The following is a 17543-nucleotide window of genomic DNA, read 5'->3' as shown; positions in this document are numbered from 1 at the left end:
TTTTTTCAATATTTCATATAGAGCACAACCTCTGATCCAAAATATGCCAATACATAATGAAAGACCTATTTCTGAAGATCAAAAAACATTTTTTATTTTTTGGATCGTGGGCTGTGCTCATATTTTAATTCTTTGCTGAAGGTAGTCAAATAAGCATATTTTCTGCAAATTTCAAGAACATTGCAATTTCTCAAAGTCTGTTTTCAAATATTTGCATTCTCAAAACGAAATTTCATTATAGAACATGAAAGCACCAAGTGTCTACTTTATTTTGATATATGAAAATGGAAAGAGGGTGATACTTAATTAATTGATATAAGTACAGGGCCATTTTATGCATAAGATGGCTCTTGCTCTTTAAGTTCCATAAAATGTTAATTTTTTTCAATCATATAAACCCCGACATCTTAACTGTGTATTTATGGTATGGATGTGAATTTAAAATGCTCTTTTCGAGGTAAACTACATAAATATCGAAGGCATGGTGCCTGAAGATATGTTGAATATCAATAGATAATCAGGGTCACACATTTTTCATCGTCTGAATACATAGTCAGCGCATGTTTGTCGGCTGTTCTTACAAAAACTGTAGTTGTATATTGAACAAAATAATGTCATATTAAAAGGAGAAGAGCCGACAAACGTGCGCTCACACTTAATTTAACAAAAAACATGTTCCAAACAAACTTCTCGCTTCCATGTTAACAACTTCGATTGACCTGTTAAATATTACAATTCATCACGTGATGTCCACCTGTGAGTGTACTTGTGGAAACAGTTACATTGTATTCTTCAACCTGACCTAGATGTAAATCACTATGTTTGGTGCCGTTTTCAGAATTTAGCGCATTAAATGTTGTTTTAATTTTGCGTGTCCTCACATTTTTTAAAAAAAATCTTATTGACATCGCTGTAATTCCAAACACGTATTCGAATTTCTAGAGAGAGAGAGATAGAGAGAGAGAAATGTCAACAATGACACGGATCGATATCCCCGCCTCCTATTAATATTGATAGCGTGACCTATAAACCACTCCGGGTACATGTCAAATTCCGGAAGATGACACTAATGTATCGTTTCAATTTTGATTCATGGCAACAAGGCATTGCTTTTGAACATATGTTCTAGCTAAAATAACTATGTATACGTCGCTCTTTCTAGTGGTTGTGATATTTTTTGGATTCACTTTATTTTCAACTTGTTAGAGTAGTCTCAAAAAGATCCAAACTAGGGCGTTAAGTCCACCCATTCTTAGATGCTAAGGGAAGTAACTCTAAAATCATGTACAGCGTTGGTAGATCTAAATTTGTGTTTTCAGTCATGATATCTAGATATCATCATACATGCCAACTTTCCCGATTTAGGTGGGATTCTCCCGATTTTACGTTTTTTTTTATCCCACTTCCCCATCGGGAGAGAAAAATTGCCCAATTTCCCGATTTGACAAAAATTCAGATTTTCAGTTTCCCTACCGCCGAATTTTGTTAATTGGGATAAAAATATCAGACTTGTTTAATCACTACACACAGATAAGTCTCATTGTTTACTTAGCATGCAGAGGTGTTAATTAGCCACAGGAAATCACTTCACGCTTGAATGCACGCAGTTGTCCAGGTACAGGTAGATTATAGCCTGGAGCAGTTAGGGGATTAATCTTTTCAGTTTGAAGGGGTATGCAAAGTGAAACATATAGATTAAGGGCTTAATTATTAGTCATTTTATTAAAAACAAAAATTAAAAACAATAAAATGATAATCGAACAATAAAATTGGAATCCAGAAAGATCGTTTTTTGAAAACGAAAATAGAAAATTTCAAAGCATAGCTGCTCATTTTATCTGCTAATAATAAAAATATTGTATAGTTTTCCAATTAAAAAAAAAAAAAATATTGGAAATAATTTAGATTAAATATCGCTCTTTATCATTCATTTTATAAAGGCTAGATTTTTCACAAATAAAAGTCTCAATAAAATCTTGAATCGAGGGATCGTGTCAAAACCGGAAGTGCTATTGATAAAGCATCTACCCATGGATAAAGTGTAAGTTTATCTTGTGGGTAGTTTTATTGATCTATAGTCTCAGATGATAAAAGAATTGTGGTTAGGAGGTTGATCTTACCATCAGGCACTTAAGGCGTGGACCCCTCACCCCTCCATTTTAGTCCCCCGCTTTCGCGAAAGCGAGGGGACATTAAATCTCATTCGTCTGTCTGTCAGTCTGTCCGTCTGTCCGTCACAAAAACCTTTAATATTGCCTATAACTTTTGATGCAATGAAGCTATGATTTTTATATTTCACATGTGAATTTCTTGTGACAAGACCTTTCTTTGGGTACCACCAAATTTGACCTTCTGACCTTGACCTTGGAGCTTGACCCACTTTACACAAAAATTTCGTACTTTTACTTTGGCCATAACTTTTGAATGGTAGATACTAGGACTTTCATATTTTAACATATGTATTTTTTGTGGCAAAGCCTTTCATTGGATACCAACAACCTTGACCTATTGACCTTGACCTTGGAGATTTCTGTACTTTTAAAAACTTTAACCTTGGCCATAACTTTTGAATGGTAAGGGATAGTGCTTTTAACTTCACATATGTAATCCTTGTGAGAATACCTTTCATTGGATACAAAGAACTACGACCCTCTGACGTTGACCTTGGAGTTTAAATTACTTTTAAAAAACAAACCTTGACCATAACTTTTAAAGGGTTAGGGCTAAGGCTTTCATGTTTATAATATTTAATCCTGTGACAGGACCTTTCATCGGATATCAAGGATGACCTTGGAGTTTGACCTACTTTTAATAAAAACCAGGTCAAAATTTTTGGAACAGATTAATCTCAATGAACTTTAAGACCTATTTGAACAGAACTTGTTTGAATATTGTTTTCAGAATATATACTAACTGTTAAAAAATTATTATGTGAGATTTGCATCACTTAATCTGATAACATTCGTTGAAGTTAGCTTCGTAATCTTTGATTGCCTATGTTTTCTTTTTAAATCTGGGGTCAACACACCTTTTTCCTACTTTAGCAGTCGAATATGCACTACTTGGTATCGAAAAAGTATTTCTACAGTATATATAAGCTTTATTTTTAGCTCTACTGGTCAGAGACCAGAAGAACTTATGCGATAGTAATGTGTCTGTCTCTTTGTGTGTAAACAATTTTTCAAAAAGCTATTAATACTATACTTTTTTTGCTGGCATGAAAAAGATCCGTCCCTGCTCAATGGCCCTGAGTGCCGTGTAGGACCAAATTTTCAACTCTCCACCGGCAAGTGGTTGCATCTAGATGTGAGTGAAAATTTCTGAAGAATGACATAAAACAAAAAAAAAAAACAATCAATCAATATCCTCTCCATGCCCCAAAAGATGCATTAGACATTTTTATAGGCACTTTTGATTAGCTCACCTCCACAAAGTTGGGGGGGATTATGTGATACCCTTGGCGTTTGCATCCAAGGTTAAGGATTTTGGAGCAGTTTTCTTTTTGAGATGCTATGCCCTACATTGATCAGATATGCATGCAAGATGCATCTAATGTGTTTCATTGCACTAGTCAAGGTTTCAGTTGATGCAATTTCAAATGAAATGACCAGATTAATGTTTTTGGAGCAGGTTAAAGTTTTTGGTGCAGGACTCATTTCCAAGTAACTATAAGCCCTATGTTGACCAAGCTTGCTTGGGTGATACATCTAAAAATTCAAACTACCAGGGTTGCTTCAGATGCTGGATTCAACCTACATTTTCAGGATGAGTGAACAGGCTAAAGTTTTTGGAGCAGGTTCATTCTAAAGTAACTATAAGCCCCATGTTGAACAAACTTGCATGGATGATACATCTAGGGATGCTCACTATCAGGCTTGCAGGTAGATTTTCCAGATGAGTGATTTAAATACTAAAATGCTTTCTTTGGTTGTTAGTATGGGAATTAAGGTTGCAACTGTTGCAGAAAAAATACATAACCCACAAAAGCAGGTTATGTACTATTTTTTTTCTGCAATAGCTGCAATGTTAATTCCCTTACTAACAAACAAAGAAAGCATTTTATTGTGTATATTTACATTTGTATTAAAAATCATTCAAAGTAAAATTAAATTTGTTTAAGTATTGTATTTAAGATGTATGTGTAACTGATGGAAGAGCCATTGTTCAAGAAATCGACGCACGTGGCTTGCTTATTGTTGTTCATGCACTGATTAATGGCAATGATCTTCATGAGAAATAAAGGAAAAAATATTTAGTGGATGTTAATAGGAGGGCCGTTCAAAAATTATGCAGACTCTGTTATTATTTACTCTTACAGACGTCATATAGTTATGAAATTTCACAGAAATATGTATTTTAAAGATTTCAATAAATTTTGGGCAAAATTTCAGTATTTTAAAAAAAATTCTACTAAAATTATCAGTATTTTGATATCGCTGATTGAGAGGAACGGAGCACGACAAAATCTGAGTCAAAAGCATGCGTAATTCAAAATTTAACTCAATAATTTTCTATAATTTGCGATATTTTTTGACAATTATCTCAAATGTATCTTTAAATTGTTCTGTTATTATGTATTTAGATTTCTGACATGATATTTGAAGTACTAACAGAAATATAGTGGTTGTTCTCTGCAGGGATTACAGTGAAAACGACTGTGAAAATGACGTTTCCTGAATTGACGGCGCACCACACTTTTGTTAAATTTTGTGTTATGCTCGAGATATTGCCAACACAGATCCAAAATATACATAATAACATATAGTTAACTAGGGTATTCATGATATTCATCAACAAATAGCAAATTGAAATTTTAGACCGTTAGACCTCTGTATAAAGGCTATACGAGAGGACGGGAAGAAGATTATCGAAGAAAACTTTATCCGGACTGTAAAGAACGTGATTGAGAGTCACCAATATCACACTATATCTCATAAATACCTGCAGTTTTTGATTTTAAAACAAAAAAGAATATTCTTTTCCCGTTTAATAGATTATAAGCTTGGCAGGAAATGGTGTTTGGATGTTAGCATCGTGAATCAGATTGAGAGGCTTTCGGGTTTTTGCAAATTATCTGACATTTTCAACTATCTTGATGCCCTGGCATATCCAACAAACTTGACTGATTTCTTAAATATCTTAAAACTGGGTCAAAGCTGTTAGGAGGTTAAGGGCATATGACAGAAACACACACACTCTCACACATATGCACACTTAAAACAGATAAAAAAGCAATACTCCATAGATCCTTGATCATAGGGAAAAAATATTAAAGGCATTAATATTTTGATTTAAATTTCAGATCCTCACATAAAAATCATTGGATTGCCTGAAGATGTAAAAAAATCTAAGGAACAAATTTTATCCATACTGGATACAAAAGTAAGTATATTTTGTATTTTAATACACTCATTTCAAAATGGCTTTGGCATAAAGTGATTCCCTTTTTAGCTCACCTTGACAAAGTCAACAAAAAAGTCAACAATAAATCAAAGAAGATAAAGATAGCGCAAATTTTGCGGCCAATTACTGCTAATACCGTATTTTGTTCTTAATATCGAATATCATGAATAGCACATTGGGTGTTTTACCTTGCACTAGCTTCATATAAATATATCACGTACAGTAATTTATATCGAAAGCTGTGGCTTCAAATAGAATGAACACATTTAAAAAGTAGTTCAAGATTTATTTATGCTATTCAAAAATAGTTGAAATTTGAAAACGATATATAAATTATAAAGATACATGAGAGTATATTTATTAGAAATTTAATTTTCATTTTGTACTTAATTATTATAATTCTTATATTTCAGCTTCTGTATTTCTAATATCCTTACTTATTTTGTTAGTTGTGTGTTAACATTGAGCATTTTTAGCTTCTTCTCTGGAACCACTGAACCAATTTCAACCACATTTGGTATACAGCATCTATAGGTAAAGGGAAACAATGAATTTCATGGTCCATAAAATTAATTCTTCAACAAATCTTCTGGTGCAAGGGTGGGGCTATATAGATCATATAGTGAAAATGCATTATTTCTTTGAAAATCTTCTATGCAAACTTCTGGGTAAAATTGTGAATTTTATAGCCCAAGGGGCAGGGGTAACTTAGTATAAAAATGTTAATAATATATATATTAATAAAGTTATAATATATATATTAAGTAAGCTAATTAAGTACTTAGTTATGATAAGAAAGAGGGCCTCTACCAAAATTGTGAATTTAATGGCCCCAGGGTCAGGAGTTCTGGTGTTAGGACGGGGCTCTTTTGATTATATACCGTAAATCTGGAAATTTTTACGTCGATTTTATTTTGCGAATTAGGGTCAAAATGGTGTTGATTAATTTTTACGTTTTAAAATTTTGCGAATTACCACTGTTTTGTTTACATTTTCTTATTGGTAATTTATTTTTAAGAAAAATATTTTTGCGAATGCATTGATCTCGCAAATTTGCTAAAAATTTATCTACAGCAAAAATTTCCAGATTTACGGTAGTGAAAATGCATTAATTCTTTGAAAATCTTCTTCTCTGCTCCAGGGTATTAAATGAACTAACTAAGTACATAGTTAAGATAAACAACAGTGCCTCTACCAAAATTTTGAATTTTATTGCCCCAGAGTCAGGGGTTCTAGTGTTAGGGCGGGGCTCTATTGATTATGTAGTGAAAATGCATTAATTCTTTAAAAATCTTCTTCTCTGCTTCTGGGAAATAAAGTAGCTTACCAAGTACATGATTGTGTTGAACAAGAGTGTCTCTTCCAAAATTGTGAATTTTATGGCCCCAGGGACAGGGGTTTTGGTGCTAGGTCGGGGCTCTATTGATTATTTAGTGAAAATGCATTAATTCTTTGAAAATCTTCTTATCTGCTCCAAGGTATTAAGGTAGGCCTGTACTTTCAAAATTTTCTGTCAAACTGATCATTTTTAGCTCACCTGAGCTGAAAGCTCAAGTGAGCTTTTCTGATCACCCATTGTCCGTCGTCCGTCAGACATAGCTAGACATAGCTGTCTGTCCGTCCGTCCGTCTGTTAACTTTTCACATTTTCAACTTCTTCTCAAGAACCATTGGGCCAATTTTAACCAAACTTAGTACAAAGCATCCTTGGGTGATAATCAGGGAGATAATCAAGAAAAGACAAAAATAGGGTGGGGTCATTAAAAAATCTTCTTCTCAAGAACCACTTGGCCAGAAAACCTGAAACTTAATTGGAAGCATCCTGAGGTAGTGTAGATTCTAAATTGTAGAAATCATGACCCCCGGGAATAGGGCGGGGCAACAATAGGGAATCCAAGTTTAACATTGAAATATATAGGAAAAATCTTTAAAAATCTTCTTCTCAAGAACCAGTGGGCCAGGAAAGCTGAAACATATGTTGAAACAACCTGTGGTAGCGTAGATTCTAAATTGTAAAAATCATGACCCCCGTGGATAGGGCGGGGCCACAATAGGGAATCCAAGTTTTTACATAGAAATATATAGGAAAAATCTTTAAAAATCTTCTTCTCAAGAACCAGTGGGCCAGGAAAGCTGAAATTTACGGGGAAGCATCCTATGGTGGCATAGAATTTAAATTGTTAAAATCATGACTACCTGGGGTAGGGCGGGGCCACAATAGGGAATCCAATTTTAACATAGGAATATTTAGGAAAAATCTTTAAAAATCTTCTTCTCAGGAACCAGTGGGTTAGGAAAGATGAAACTTTTGTGGAAGCATCCTAGGGTAGTGTAGATTCTAAATTGTAAAAATCATGACCCCCGCGGGTAGGACGGGGCCACAATAGGGAATCCAAGTTTTACATAGAAATATATAGGAACAATCTTCAAAAATCTTCTCAAGAACCAGCAGACAAGGAAAGCTGAAACTTTTGTGGAAGCATCCTAGGGTAGTGTAGATTCTAAATTGTAATAATCATGAGCACCTGTGGGTAGGATGGGGCCACAATAGTTAATCCAAGTTTTCCATAGAAATATATAGGAAAAATCTTTAAAAAACTTCTTTTCAAGAACCAGTGGGCCAGGAAAGCTGAAACTTACGTGGAAGCATCCTATGGTAGCGTAGATTCTAAATTGTTAAAATAAAGATGGGGGTTGGGAGGGGGTAGGGGGCCACAGTAGATGTAAGTAGAGGGGAAATCTGGTGAAGAGCTGCATCACCAAAGCTACTCAGGTGAGCGATGTGGCTCATGGGCCTCTTGTTTAACTTGAATACCTTGAATAACTCATGAACTAACTAGAACACCCATAAAAGACATATCTTTGCAAGTTAACTTTCATACAACATGTCTCAGACTACATACCTCTAAAAATTCAACAGCCAAAATTAAACATAAGGAAGTGTAACATCATATTTTATTTAGCTATGCACCAAATCACATCAAATTTATATTAAAACTTATGGAAACAAAAAACATTCATTTGCCAGGAGAGTATTTAAAATCTTCTCTGGAAAACATTAACAAATTGATTTTGAATCTGTCCACGTCTTTAAAAATAAAATCTCAAAATATCTTTATTTTTAATAATTCTCAAAATCTAAATTGTTTACATGCCATTTTTAGCTCTACTGGTCAGAGATCAGAAGAGCTTATGCGATAGTAATGCGTCCCCGTTCGTCCGTCTGTCTGTTCATCTGTCTGTCCGTCTGTCTAGCTGTCTGTGAACAATTTTTTCAAAAGGCTAATCCTCCTACAGTTTTGGTCTGATTTCAATACAACTTGGCATACAAGTAGACTACACTAAGATACATAATTCTGTGCATCGGTTTTTGATTTCAATGAACGATGTTGCCATGGTTACTAAAAATAGAAATTTCTGTGAAATTGTTTCAAAATGCTACTCCTTCTACAGTTTTGGTCTGATTTCAATATAACTTGGCACACAAGTAGACTACACTAAGATACATAATTCTGTGCATTGGTTTTTTATTTCAACGAACGGTGTTGCTGTGGTTACGAAAAGTATAAATTTCTGTGAAATTGTTTCAAAATGCTACTCCTCCTACAGTTTTGGTCCGATTTCAGAATAACTTGGCACACAAGTAGTCTACACTAAGATACATAATTTTATGTATCGGTTTTTGATTTCGACGAATTGTGTTACCGTGGTTACTAAAAATAGAAATTTCTGTGAAATTGTTTCAAAATGCTACTCCTCCTACAGTTTTGGTCCGATTTTAGAATAACTTGGCACACAAGTAGTCTACACTAAGATACATAATTTTATATATCGGTTTTTGATTTCGACGAATGGTGTTGCCGTGGTTACTAAAAATAGAAATTTCATGAAAAGCTTTTAAAATGCTACTCCTCCTATAGTTTTGGTATGATTTCAATATAACTTGGCACACACATAGACTATACTAAGATACATAATACTGTGCATCGGTTTTTATTTTGATGAGCTGCAAGGATCATTTTTTTTAAATTTTCAAGTCCCAACTGCTACATTTCTATTCCTTTGTTTTAAGTATAAACCAGTAGAGCTACAGTCTCAACAGAGACTTCTGGTTTCTTTTAAATTAGTAAGAATTATATCTAAGGTTAACAAAACCACAAACTTTATTATGATTGACCAGAAAATTTAACAAAACAGCCCTTTGAACACTTATACCCCCATTTTTAGCTCTACTGGTCAGAGACCAGAAGAGCTTATGCGATAGTAATGCGTCCAGTGTCTGTCCGTCTGTCTGTCCGTCTGTCTGTAAACAATTTTTCAAAACGCTACTCCTCCTACAATTTTAGTCTGATTTCAGTATTACTTGGCACACAAGTAGACTACACTAAGATACATAGAATAGTGCATCAATTTTTAATTTCTATGAACGGTGTTGCCATGGTGACTAAAAGTAGAATTTTCTGTGAAATTCCTTAAAAACGCTACTCCTTCTACAGTTTTGGTCTGATTTCAATATAACATGGCACACAAGTTGACTACACTAAGATATATAGAATAGTGCATCGGTTTTTGATTTCGATGAACGGTGTTGCCATGGTTACTAAAAATAGAATTTTCTGTGAAATTCCTTTAAAACGCTACTCCTTCTACAGTTTTGGTCTGATTACAATATAACTTGGCACACATGTAGACTACACTAAGATACATAGAATAGTGCATCAGTTTTTGATATCGATGAACGGTGTTGCCATGGTTACTAAAAATAGAATTTTCTGTGAAATTCCTTTAAAACGCTACTCATTCTACAGTTTTGGTCTGATTTCAATTTAACTTGGCACACAAGTAGACTACACTAAGATACATAGAATAGTGCATCGGTTTTTGATTTCAATGAACGGTGTTACCATGGTTACTAAAAATAGAATTTTCTGTGAAATTCTTTTAAAACGCTACTCCTTCTACAGTTTTAGTTTGATTTCAAAATAAGTTGGCACACAAGTAGACTACACAAAGATACATAAAATAGTGCAATGGTTTTTGATAAGTACAAACCAGTAGAGCTACAGTCTCGACAGAGACTTCTGGTTGGAATATCAAGTATTTCAATCATTTTTTACAAAATTTAGAACGAAAGTAAAATTTAAATAGGTGATATAGGCCTAAAATCTATAAATTATAGATGTCAAGTTAGTTTGTTGAAAAAAAAAATAAGAAGGGTTTAGGTTTGTAAAGCCAATTCAGAATTTTGTGTCTGTGTATGTGCTAAAAGCATATAAATCCTACATGTATGGACAAAGTGTAAAGTGTTAATTTCCATAAATAGTATATATTAAATGTATGTATTCAAATTGACACTATAATTAATAAATATATACTTATTTAATTATTTTCAAGCAAGGTTTCACTATTAGATTTATGTTGACCGGAAGTAAGGTAATAAAATGAGTCCATGCATTGGAACCATGTGGTTGTTGTTCATTTTTCAATGAGAATTATGGCTATCCGTTGAGAGACCAACATTACAATTGGCGACAAGGATAAATTAAATTTAAAAAGAACTGTATGTAAACAATGGCGTCATTTTTGATTGACTTACCGTCAGTGAAAAGTTTCTATGTTCAAGGTGATTCTACAACTATAAGCACACGCTGGCAAAAGTGACTTCGTTCATTTGAAATTTATTGCACCGGTAAAGGGGTAACAGATACTGAACAGACTGTGTATTCAGTTATTAAGAAACAGTTCAATGATTATTTCGTTCCTCAAGAAAACGTACCTTATGAGAGACATTTATTTAGAAATATGGTACAGAAGTTGGACGTTTCGTCCAATTTATTACACATCTATGGCAACGAGTAGAATTCTGTAAATTTGGACAACAAGGGGAAGAACAAATCAGGGACCAAGTAATAGAGAAATGTACTTCTCATCACCTCAGAAGGAAGCTTCTTGAAAAGAGTAGGATTTGACATTAGAACAATTAAGGACAATTTCAAGAGCCTTTGAATCGAGTGAGAAGCAGGCAAAGTTTATCGAGTTGGGGAGTAGTGACAAAGTAGACTCAAATGTGAATTATGTAGTTAAATCTAGAAATGCAAAACAGTGAAAGTAGTAACTAAATACATAGTTATGATGAGCAAGAATGCTTCTACAAAATTTGATAAGTTCATGGCCCCAGGGTCAGGGGTTCTTATGTTGGGGGGGGGGAGGGGGCTCTATTGATTATATAGTGAAAATACATTAAATCTATGAAAATCTTTTTCATCGCTCCTGGGTAATAAGCAGATGAACTACCTATTTAGTTTTTTTTTTTTTTTTTTTTTTTTTTTTTTTTGAAACTTTCACACATATCACAAGCATTACTGTCTGAATATATGTACAATCAAAATCAAACAAGACTAATTATATTTGAAACATACAAAATTAGTGTAAAAGTTTATTAAGAGAGAGAGAGAGAAAGAGAGGGGGTAGGGGAGAGGGAGGTAAGCTCTATCTTTACATATTGTGCCCTAAAACAAATTCAGTTTTCTTTAAGCTTACCATATGAAAAAGAAAAAAAACAGAAAGGGGGAGCTAAGGAAAGACTAGTGCAGTGCAGTTTTGAGGGATTTACTAATAACATATTAAAGAAATTGAAAAAATAAACTGATGATAATAATTACAAAGAAGGTAAATTAATTAAAGTATAACATTCCATTTCTGCCAGAAAGTATTAAAATCTGTCAGTTTTTTATCATCTTTTAAAGTGTGTTTTAAAACTTTAAAATATGAATTAAATAAATTTAAAAGACCTTGGATAGATGGACAGGTATTCTGACAACGAACTTTATAAATATAATTCTTCATTAATATCAACATAGTGTTCAAGTATTCTGAATTTTCATTTTCGTCTTTTTCACCAAAAATAAATAATTTTGCATTGAAATTCAATTCAATGTCTTTGGTTTGACATAAACGTATGAATTTTTTTAAAAATTGCTGAACAACATTACATTCCCAGATTAAATGATAAATTGTTTCCTCTTCATCTTCACAAAAAGTGCAATACTTTGTGTCGGATTTACCTATTTATACATGAGACTATTTGTAGTTAGAATATAATGATTAACTCTGTATTGAAACCATTGTAATTTACAATCCCGTGTCACAAGGAATGGAAGACTATAAATTGTTTTCCACTGTATATCGGTTATTTCAAAATATCAAGCCCACTTATTTTTACCAGAAGGTTTGATAACTGGTTTATTTAGAATATCATACATAGGTTTTGATCCTTTCCTATTTAGTTATGATGTGCAAGGGATCTTTCAGTATTGTGAATTTCAAGGGGGGGGGGAGGGGGAGGGGGGTACCATAGAGGGGGAGGGGCTCTACTTATACACTGAAAATGAATTGTTTGAAATCTGCTCCTTGGTATTAATCAAACATTTTTGATAATCAAGTGAGCTTTTTCAAAAATTGTGGAACGTATAGACCTATGGTCAGGGATTCATGTGTGGTAGGGGCACTTATCATTGCTGAATATTACTGATTAGTTGAAATGCATTTTTTGTACCCCTACTCTGCCTGTGGGTATTAAGTAAAAAAACTAAGCAATTGCTAAGTGTATAGTTATGATTAGTAATGGTGCCTCTTTCAAAATTGTGAATGCCATATCATCTAGCTTAAAACATGAACCAAGTTCAATCATTTGAAAGTTGTTGCATGATGCTTAGGTGACCTAAAAGGCCCATGGGCCTCTTGTTCAATTTTGAGATGAAAATTTCATTATCACTCCCTTTTTTAGGTCACCTGAGTTAACTCAGGTGACCTATTGCTATCCGTTTTCACCCGTCATGTTCGCCATGCGTCGTTGACGTCTTGCGTTAACATTGGAACATATTCAGCTTCTCCTCTGAAACTACTGAACCAATTTCAACCAATTTTGGCATATAGCATCTATGGGTGAATGGGAACAAAATCTATGAATTTCATGGTCTCTGTCCCCCTGGGGACTGGGGGTGGGGCAAAAACCACTAAGATTAGTGCAATCTTTAAAAATCTTCTTCTTTACTCCTGGACATCAAGCAGTCAAACTGTTGGTACGATTGTAATGAGCATTGAATCCTCCACCAAAATTGTGAAATTCATGGCACCAGGGTCAGGGGTTCTAGTGCTAGGGTGGGGCTAAATAGGTTATATAGTGAAAGTGCATTATTTCTTTGAAATTCTACTTTTCTGCTCCTGGGCATTAAATAAACGAACCAAGTGCATAGTTGAGTTGAAAATGACTGCCTCTTCCAAAATTGTGAATTTCATGGCCCCAGGTTCAGTGGTTCTACTGCTAGGGCAGGGCTATATAGATTATAAAGTGAAAATGCATAAATTCTTTGAAATTCTTCTTCTCTGTTTGTTGGAATTATGTAAACTAATCAAGTGCTTAGTTATGTTGAATCAGGCTGCCTCTTCAAAAATTGTTAATCTAATGGCCCCAGGGTTAGGGTTTCTAGTGGCAGGGCAGGGCTATATAGAATATATAGTGAAAATGCATAAATTTGAAAATCTTTCTCTGATCCCGGCATTAAATAAAGTACCAAGTACATAGTTATGCTGAATAAGGCTGCCTCTTCCAAAATTGTGAATTTCATGGCCCCAGGGTCAGGGCTTCTAGTGCTAGGGTGGGCTCTATTGATTATATGGTAAAAATGAATTATTTCTTTGAAAATCTTCTTCTCTGCTCCTGGGCATTAAATAAACTAACCAAGTGCCTAGTTATGTTGAGTAAGGCTGCCTCTTCCAAAATTGTGAATTTCATGGCCCCTGGGTTGGGGGTTTATGTGTTAGAGTGGGGCTCTATTGATTATATAGTGAAAATGCATAAATTCTTTAAAAATCTTTTTTTCTGCACTTGGGTATTAAACCAATGAACTATGTACATAGTTATGAGGAGGAAGGATGCCTCTTTGAGCTTTGTGATTTTCAGGGCCCCTGAGTCAGGGCTTCTTGTGTTAGGATGGGGCTCTAATGTTTATAAAGTGAAAATGCATGAATTTTTTGAAAATCTTTTCCTTTGCTCCTGAGTATTATGCCAATGATCTTATTATATATTTATGAAGAAGAAAGCTGCTTCTTCCAAAATTGTTAATTTTCTGGTCCCTGGGAGGTACTTGGGGTGGGGGGATACATAGTCTGAAAATAATTTAATGCTTTGAAATCTGCACTTTGGTATTAATCAACAAGATGATGAAATAAAAATAAAAAAAATTCCAAAATTTTGAAAGATGTGGCCCTGGAGTCAGTGGTTCCTGTGGGATGGGGTGCACAACTGATAAAGTGGAAGTGCATTTTCTCTTTGTTACTCTGATCTACCTGTGGATGTTAAGTAACCAAAGTAAGCATGCTAAGTGTATAGTAACAGTCTGTTATGATAAGCAGTTTTGCCTCTTTGAAAATTGTAAATTTCATGGCCTCTGGATTAAAACATGAATCAAATTCAATTGTAAGTTGGAAAGTTGTTACATGATACTCAGGTGACCAATAAGGTCCATGGGCCTCTTGTTTGGCATTTATTAAATATCCGAATGATTTTCATTATTTGATCGTTGGTCCATTCGACTGAAATGTTGACTATTCGTTTACATCCTTAATTTTTATTGTGTTACATTATACAGAGGTGACTATTTAGGCCCGTTGACCTTTTGTATTATATTATTACAGCTTTTTTAGACGATTCAAGATAGATAATTCCATATATTTTCCTAATTTCAGATCAATAGAGTAACATTGAAAATGGATGTGTCATTCACAGACCATTCACATGTCATTGGAAAAGGAGGCAATAATATAAAGAAGGTCATGCAGCAAACTGGATGCCACATTCACTTTCCAGACTCTAATCGTGGAAACAGCATTCAAGAAAAAAGCAATCAGGTATAAGGATAGAGGTTTTGAGATCAAGATATTTTATAGAGAAACATTTGATTTTAACAGAGAAATACCAACCAGAAATTAACCCATTAGCAAGTTGCTTTTTTGTGTCACCTGCAGAGCAGAGCAGCACTAAAGAATCACTTAACCTGGTGTCTTTCTGTCACATCTTGTATCTCATGAACTGTAAGAGATATGGACTTAATATTTTACACGTTTATTGCTTGGCACTATGGCATTTGCAAATTGCCATGGTTACCGACCTTCTGACTCCTGTCTTTGTATTTTGACGTACTTTACTAAAAAGATAAAGGTGCCAATATACAAGGGGTGATCAAAAAGTTCGTGAACTAATTCTATATTTACAAAACCACAGTTTAGATCAGAATGAAATTTAACACACATAGAGTCACATGATCTATGAATAGCATATGTAATGGAACGTTTTAACGCGTGTTTGTGACGTCACAATGTGAAAATGATGTCGTAAGGTATATCACTTTTGATTGGTTGACTCAGTCATATTCAAGAAATGAATGGCTGTAAAGTTAAATGTATATCTTGGAAATTCATTTGCAGAAGTTTATTATAATCTGTACACGGTTTATGAATACAACATACTCGCCAGAAGTTTTGTCATTAATTGGATTGATTGGTTTTAGTGAAGGAAGGGAGATGTTTAAAAATGTTTTTTCTGTTGCCCAGTGAAAGCAAACTTGAAAAGAGATGTGTCCTTTGTTAAGCAATTTGATATGCAAGATCGCCAACTTCCAGGTAGAAAAATAGATGAATATCTTTACAGTAAAACTCGGTTACAGCGAAGTCCTTGGGACCTTTGAATTTAATTCGTTATATCCGTAATTCGTATACGAATTCGTATAACCATTATAGCGAATTCGCAATATGCATGTTTTCTTTCAAGTGTTACTACCAACTATGTTAGTGAAGCAAATATAACAAAACATATCTTCGATAACTAAGCTTTTCTTATGAATTGAGTTTTATATACAAATGCTAAAAGAAAATAAAGTAAGTTCAATTTATCATTTTTTTAATAATCTTTGAAAGTTTGTTATAAAAGATATAAATTTCATTATATTTAACCTCAGCAGGACTCAAAATCAGTTCGCTATATCCGTAAATTCGTTATATCAGAGTTCGTTAAAACAGTAAAATTGTACAAAGATTTGTTAAGAATTTTGCCGGGGACTCAGAAAAACTTCGCTATATCCGTGTTTGTACTAAACAAGTTTTACTGTACAATGTTAAATTTTTATAAAACTATTAGACAAGGAATCAGTTTCAAAATTTAAATTTGGCTTTTGGGAACTACTCAGCATGATACATCATGCCATTGACCCTCTTATAAGTCGGTACAATTTTTTGCCAAAATCTGGTGACAATTTGAAGTAAATCCATTGAAGTTTTAACCTGATTTCAATTAATTTTTTTTTTTTTTCGAAATGACACTGATATTTAATCCTAAATTAAATTTTAAAAAAGGCAATGCTCACTTAAAATACAAATAAAATTTTTAAAATATGTAAATACTTGTACTTTATATAAATAATCTAAGAATACATAATTTATCTTATATATCCAGACATTTTCTTTAATAATCGTCGGAAATTCAAATAAGATAATACCTTTTAGCCTCCAGAAAAATACCAATCTCTTTATGACTCGCCTGTAAGTCAGACATAGTTTTAGACCAATATTTAACTCCCAAAATACCGACTTATAGGCGAGTATGTACGGTAGATTCTAAATTGTCCAATTATGACCCCTGGGGTAGGGCGTGGTTACAATTGGTTTTACAAAGGGGGAAATCTGTTAAAGAACAGCATGGCCAAAGTTTCTCGAGTGAGGGATGTGGCCCATGGGCCTCTTGTTTTGTATCCAATAAGCAGTATCCAAGAGGACTTGGACTTGATGTACCCAATATATAACCAAATGTGTGTCAGTCCGTCTGTAAACTTTTCACATTTTTGACTTTTTCTCAAGAACCACTGGACCAATTTCAACCAAACTTGCCACAAAGTATCCTTGGGTGAAGGGCATTCAAGTTTGCTCAAATGGAGGGCCACGCCCCATTCCAAGGGGAGATAATTGATAATTACTGAAAAATTAATGGCAATCAAAAATCTTCTTCTCAAGAACCAGTTGGCCAGGAAATATGAATCTTATGTGGAAACATCCTCAGATAGAGTAGGTTTAAGTTTGTTCAAATCATGA

At 34.0% G+C, this 17543-nt stretch overlaps 1 protein-coding gene across 1 annotated transcript in view; it reads left to right on the top strand.

Moving 5' to 3' along the window:
- Nucleotides 1-17543, top strand: part of LOC134232130 (protein bicaudal C homolog 1-like) — a 262980-nt gene that overhangs the window by 48509 nt on the left and 196928 nt on the right. The window contains exons 5-6 of the mRNA XM_062714082.1: nt 5303-5382; nt 15150-15311. Coding sequence (XP_062570066.1) covers nt 5303-5382; nt 15150-15311 — 242 coding nt within the window. The remainder of the gene's footprint in view (nt 1-5302; nt 5383-15149; nt 15312-17543) is intronic.

This window comes from Saccostrea cucullata, unplaced genomic scaffold (assembly GCF_032062105.1).
Source record: "Saccostrea cucullata isolate Sc308-1 unplaced genomic scaffold, CSIRO_AGI_Scuc_v1 ctg492, whole genome shotgun sequence".
In the NCBI taxonomy this organism is placed as follows: Eukaryota; Metazoa; Mollusca; class Bivalvia; order Ostreida; family Ostreidae; genus Saccostrea; species Saccostrea cuccullata.
The sequence above is the reverse complement of the archived record's forward strand: the minus strand, read 5'-3'. Positions and strand labels throughout refer to the sequence as shown.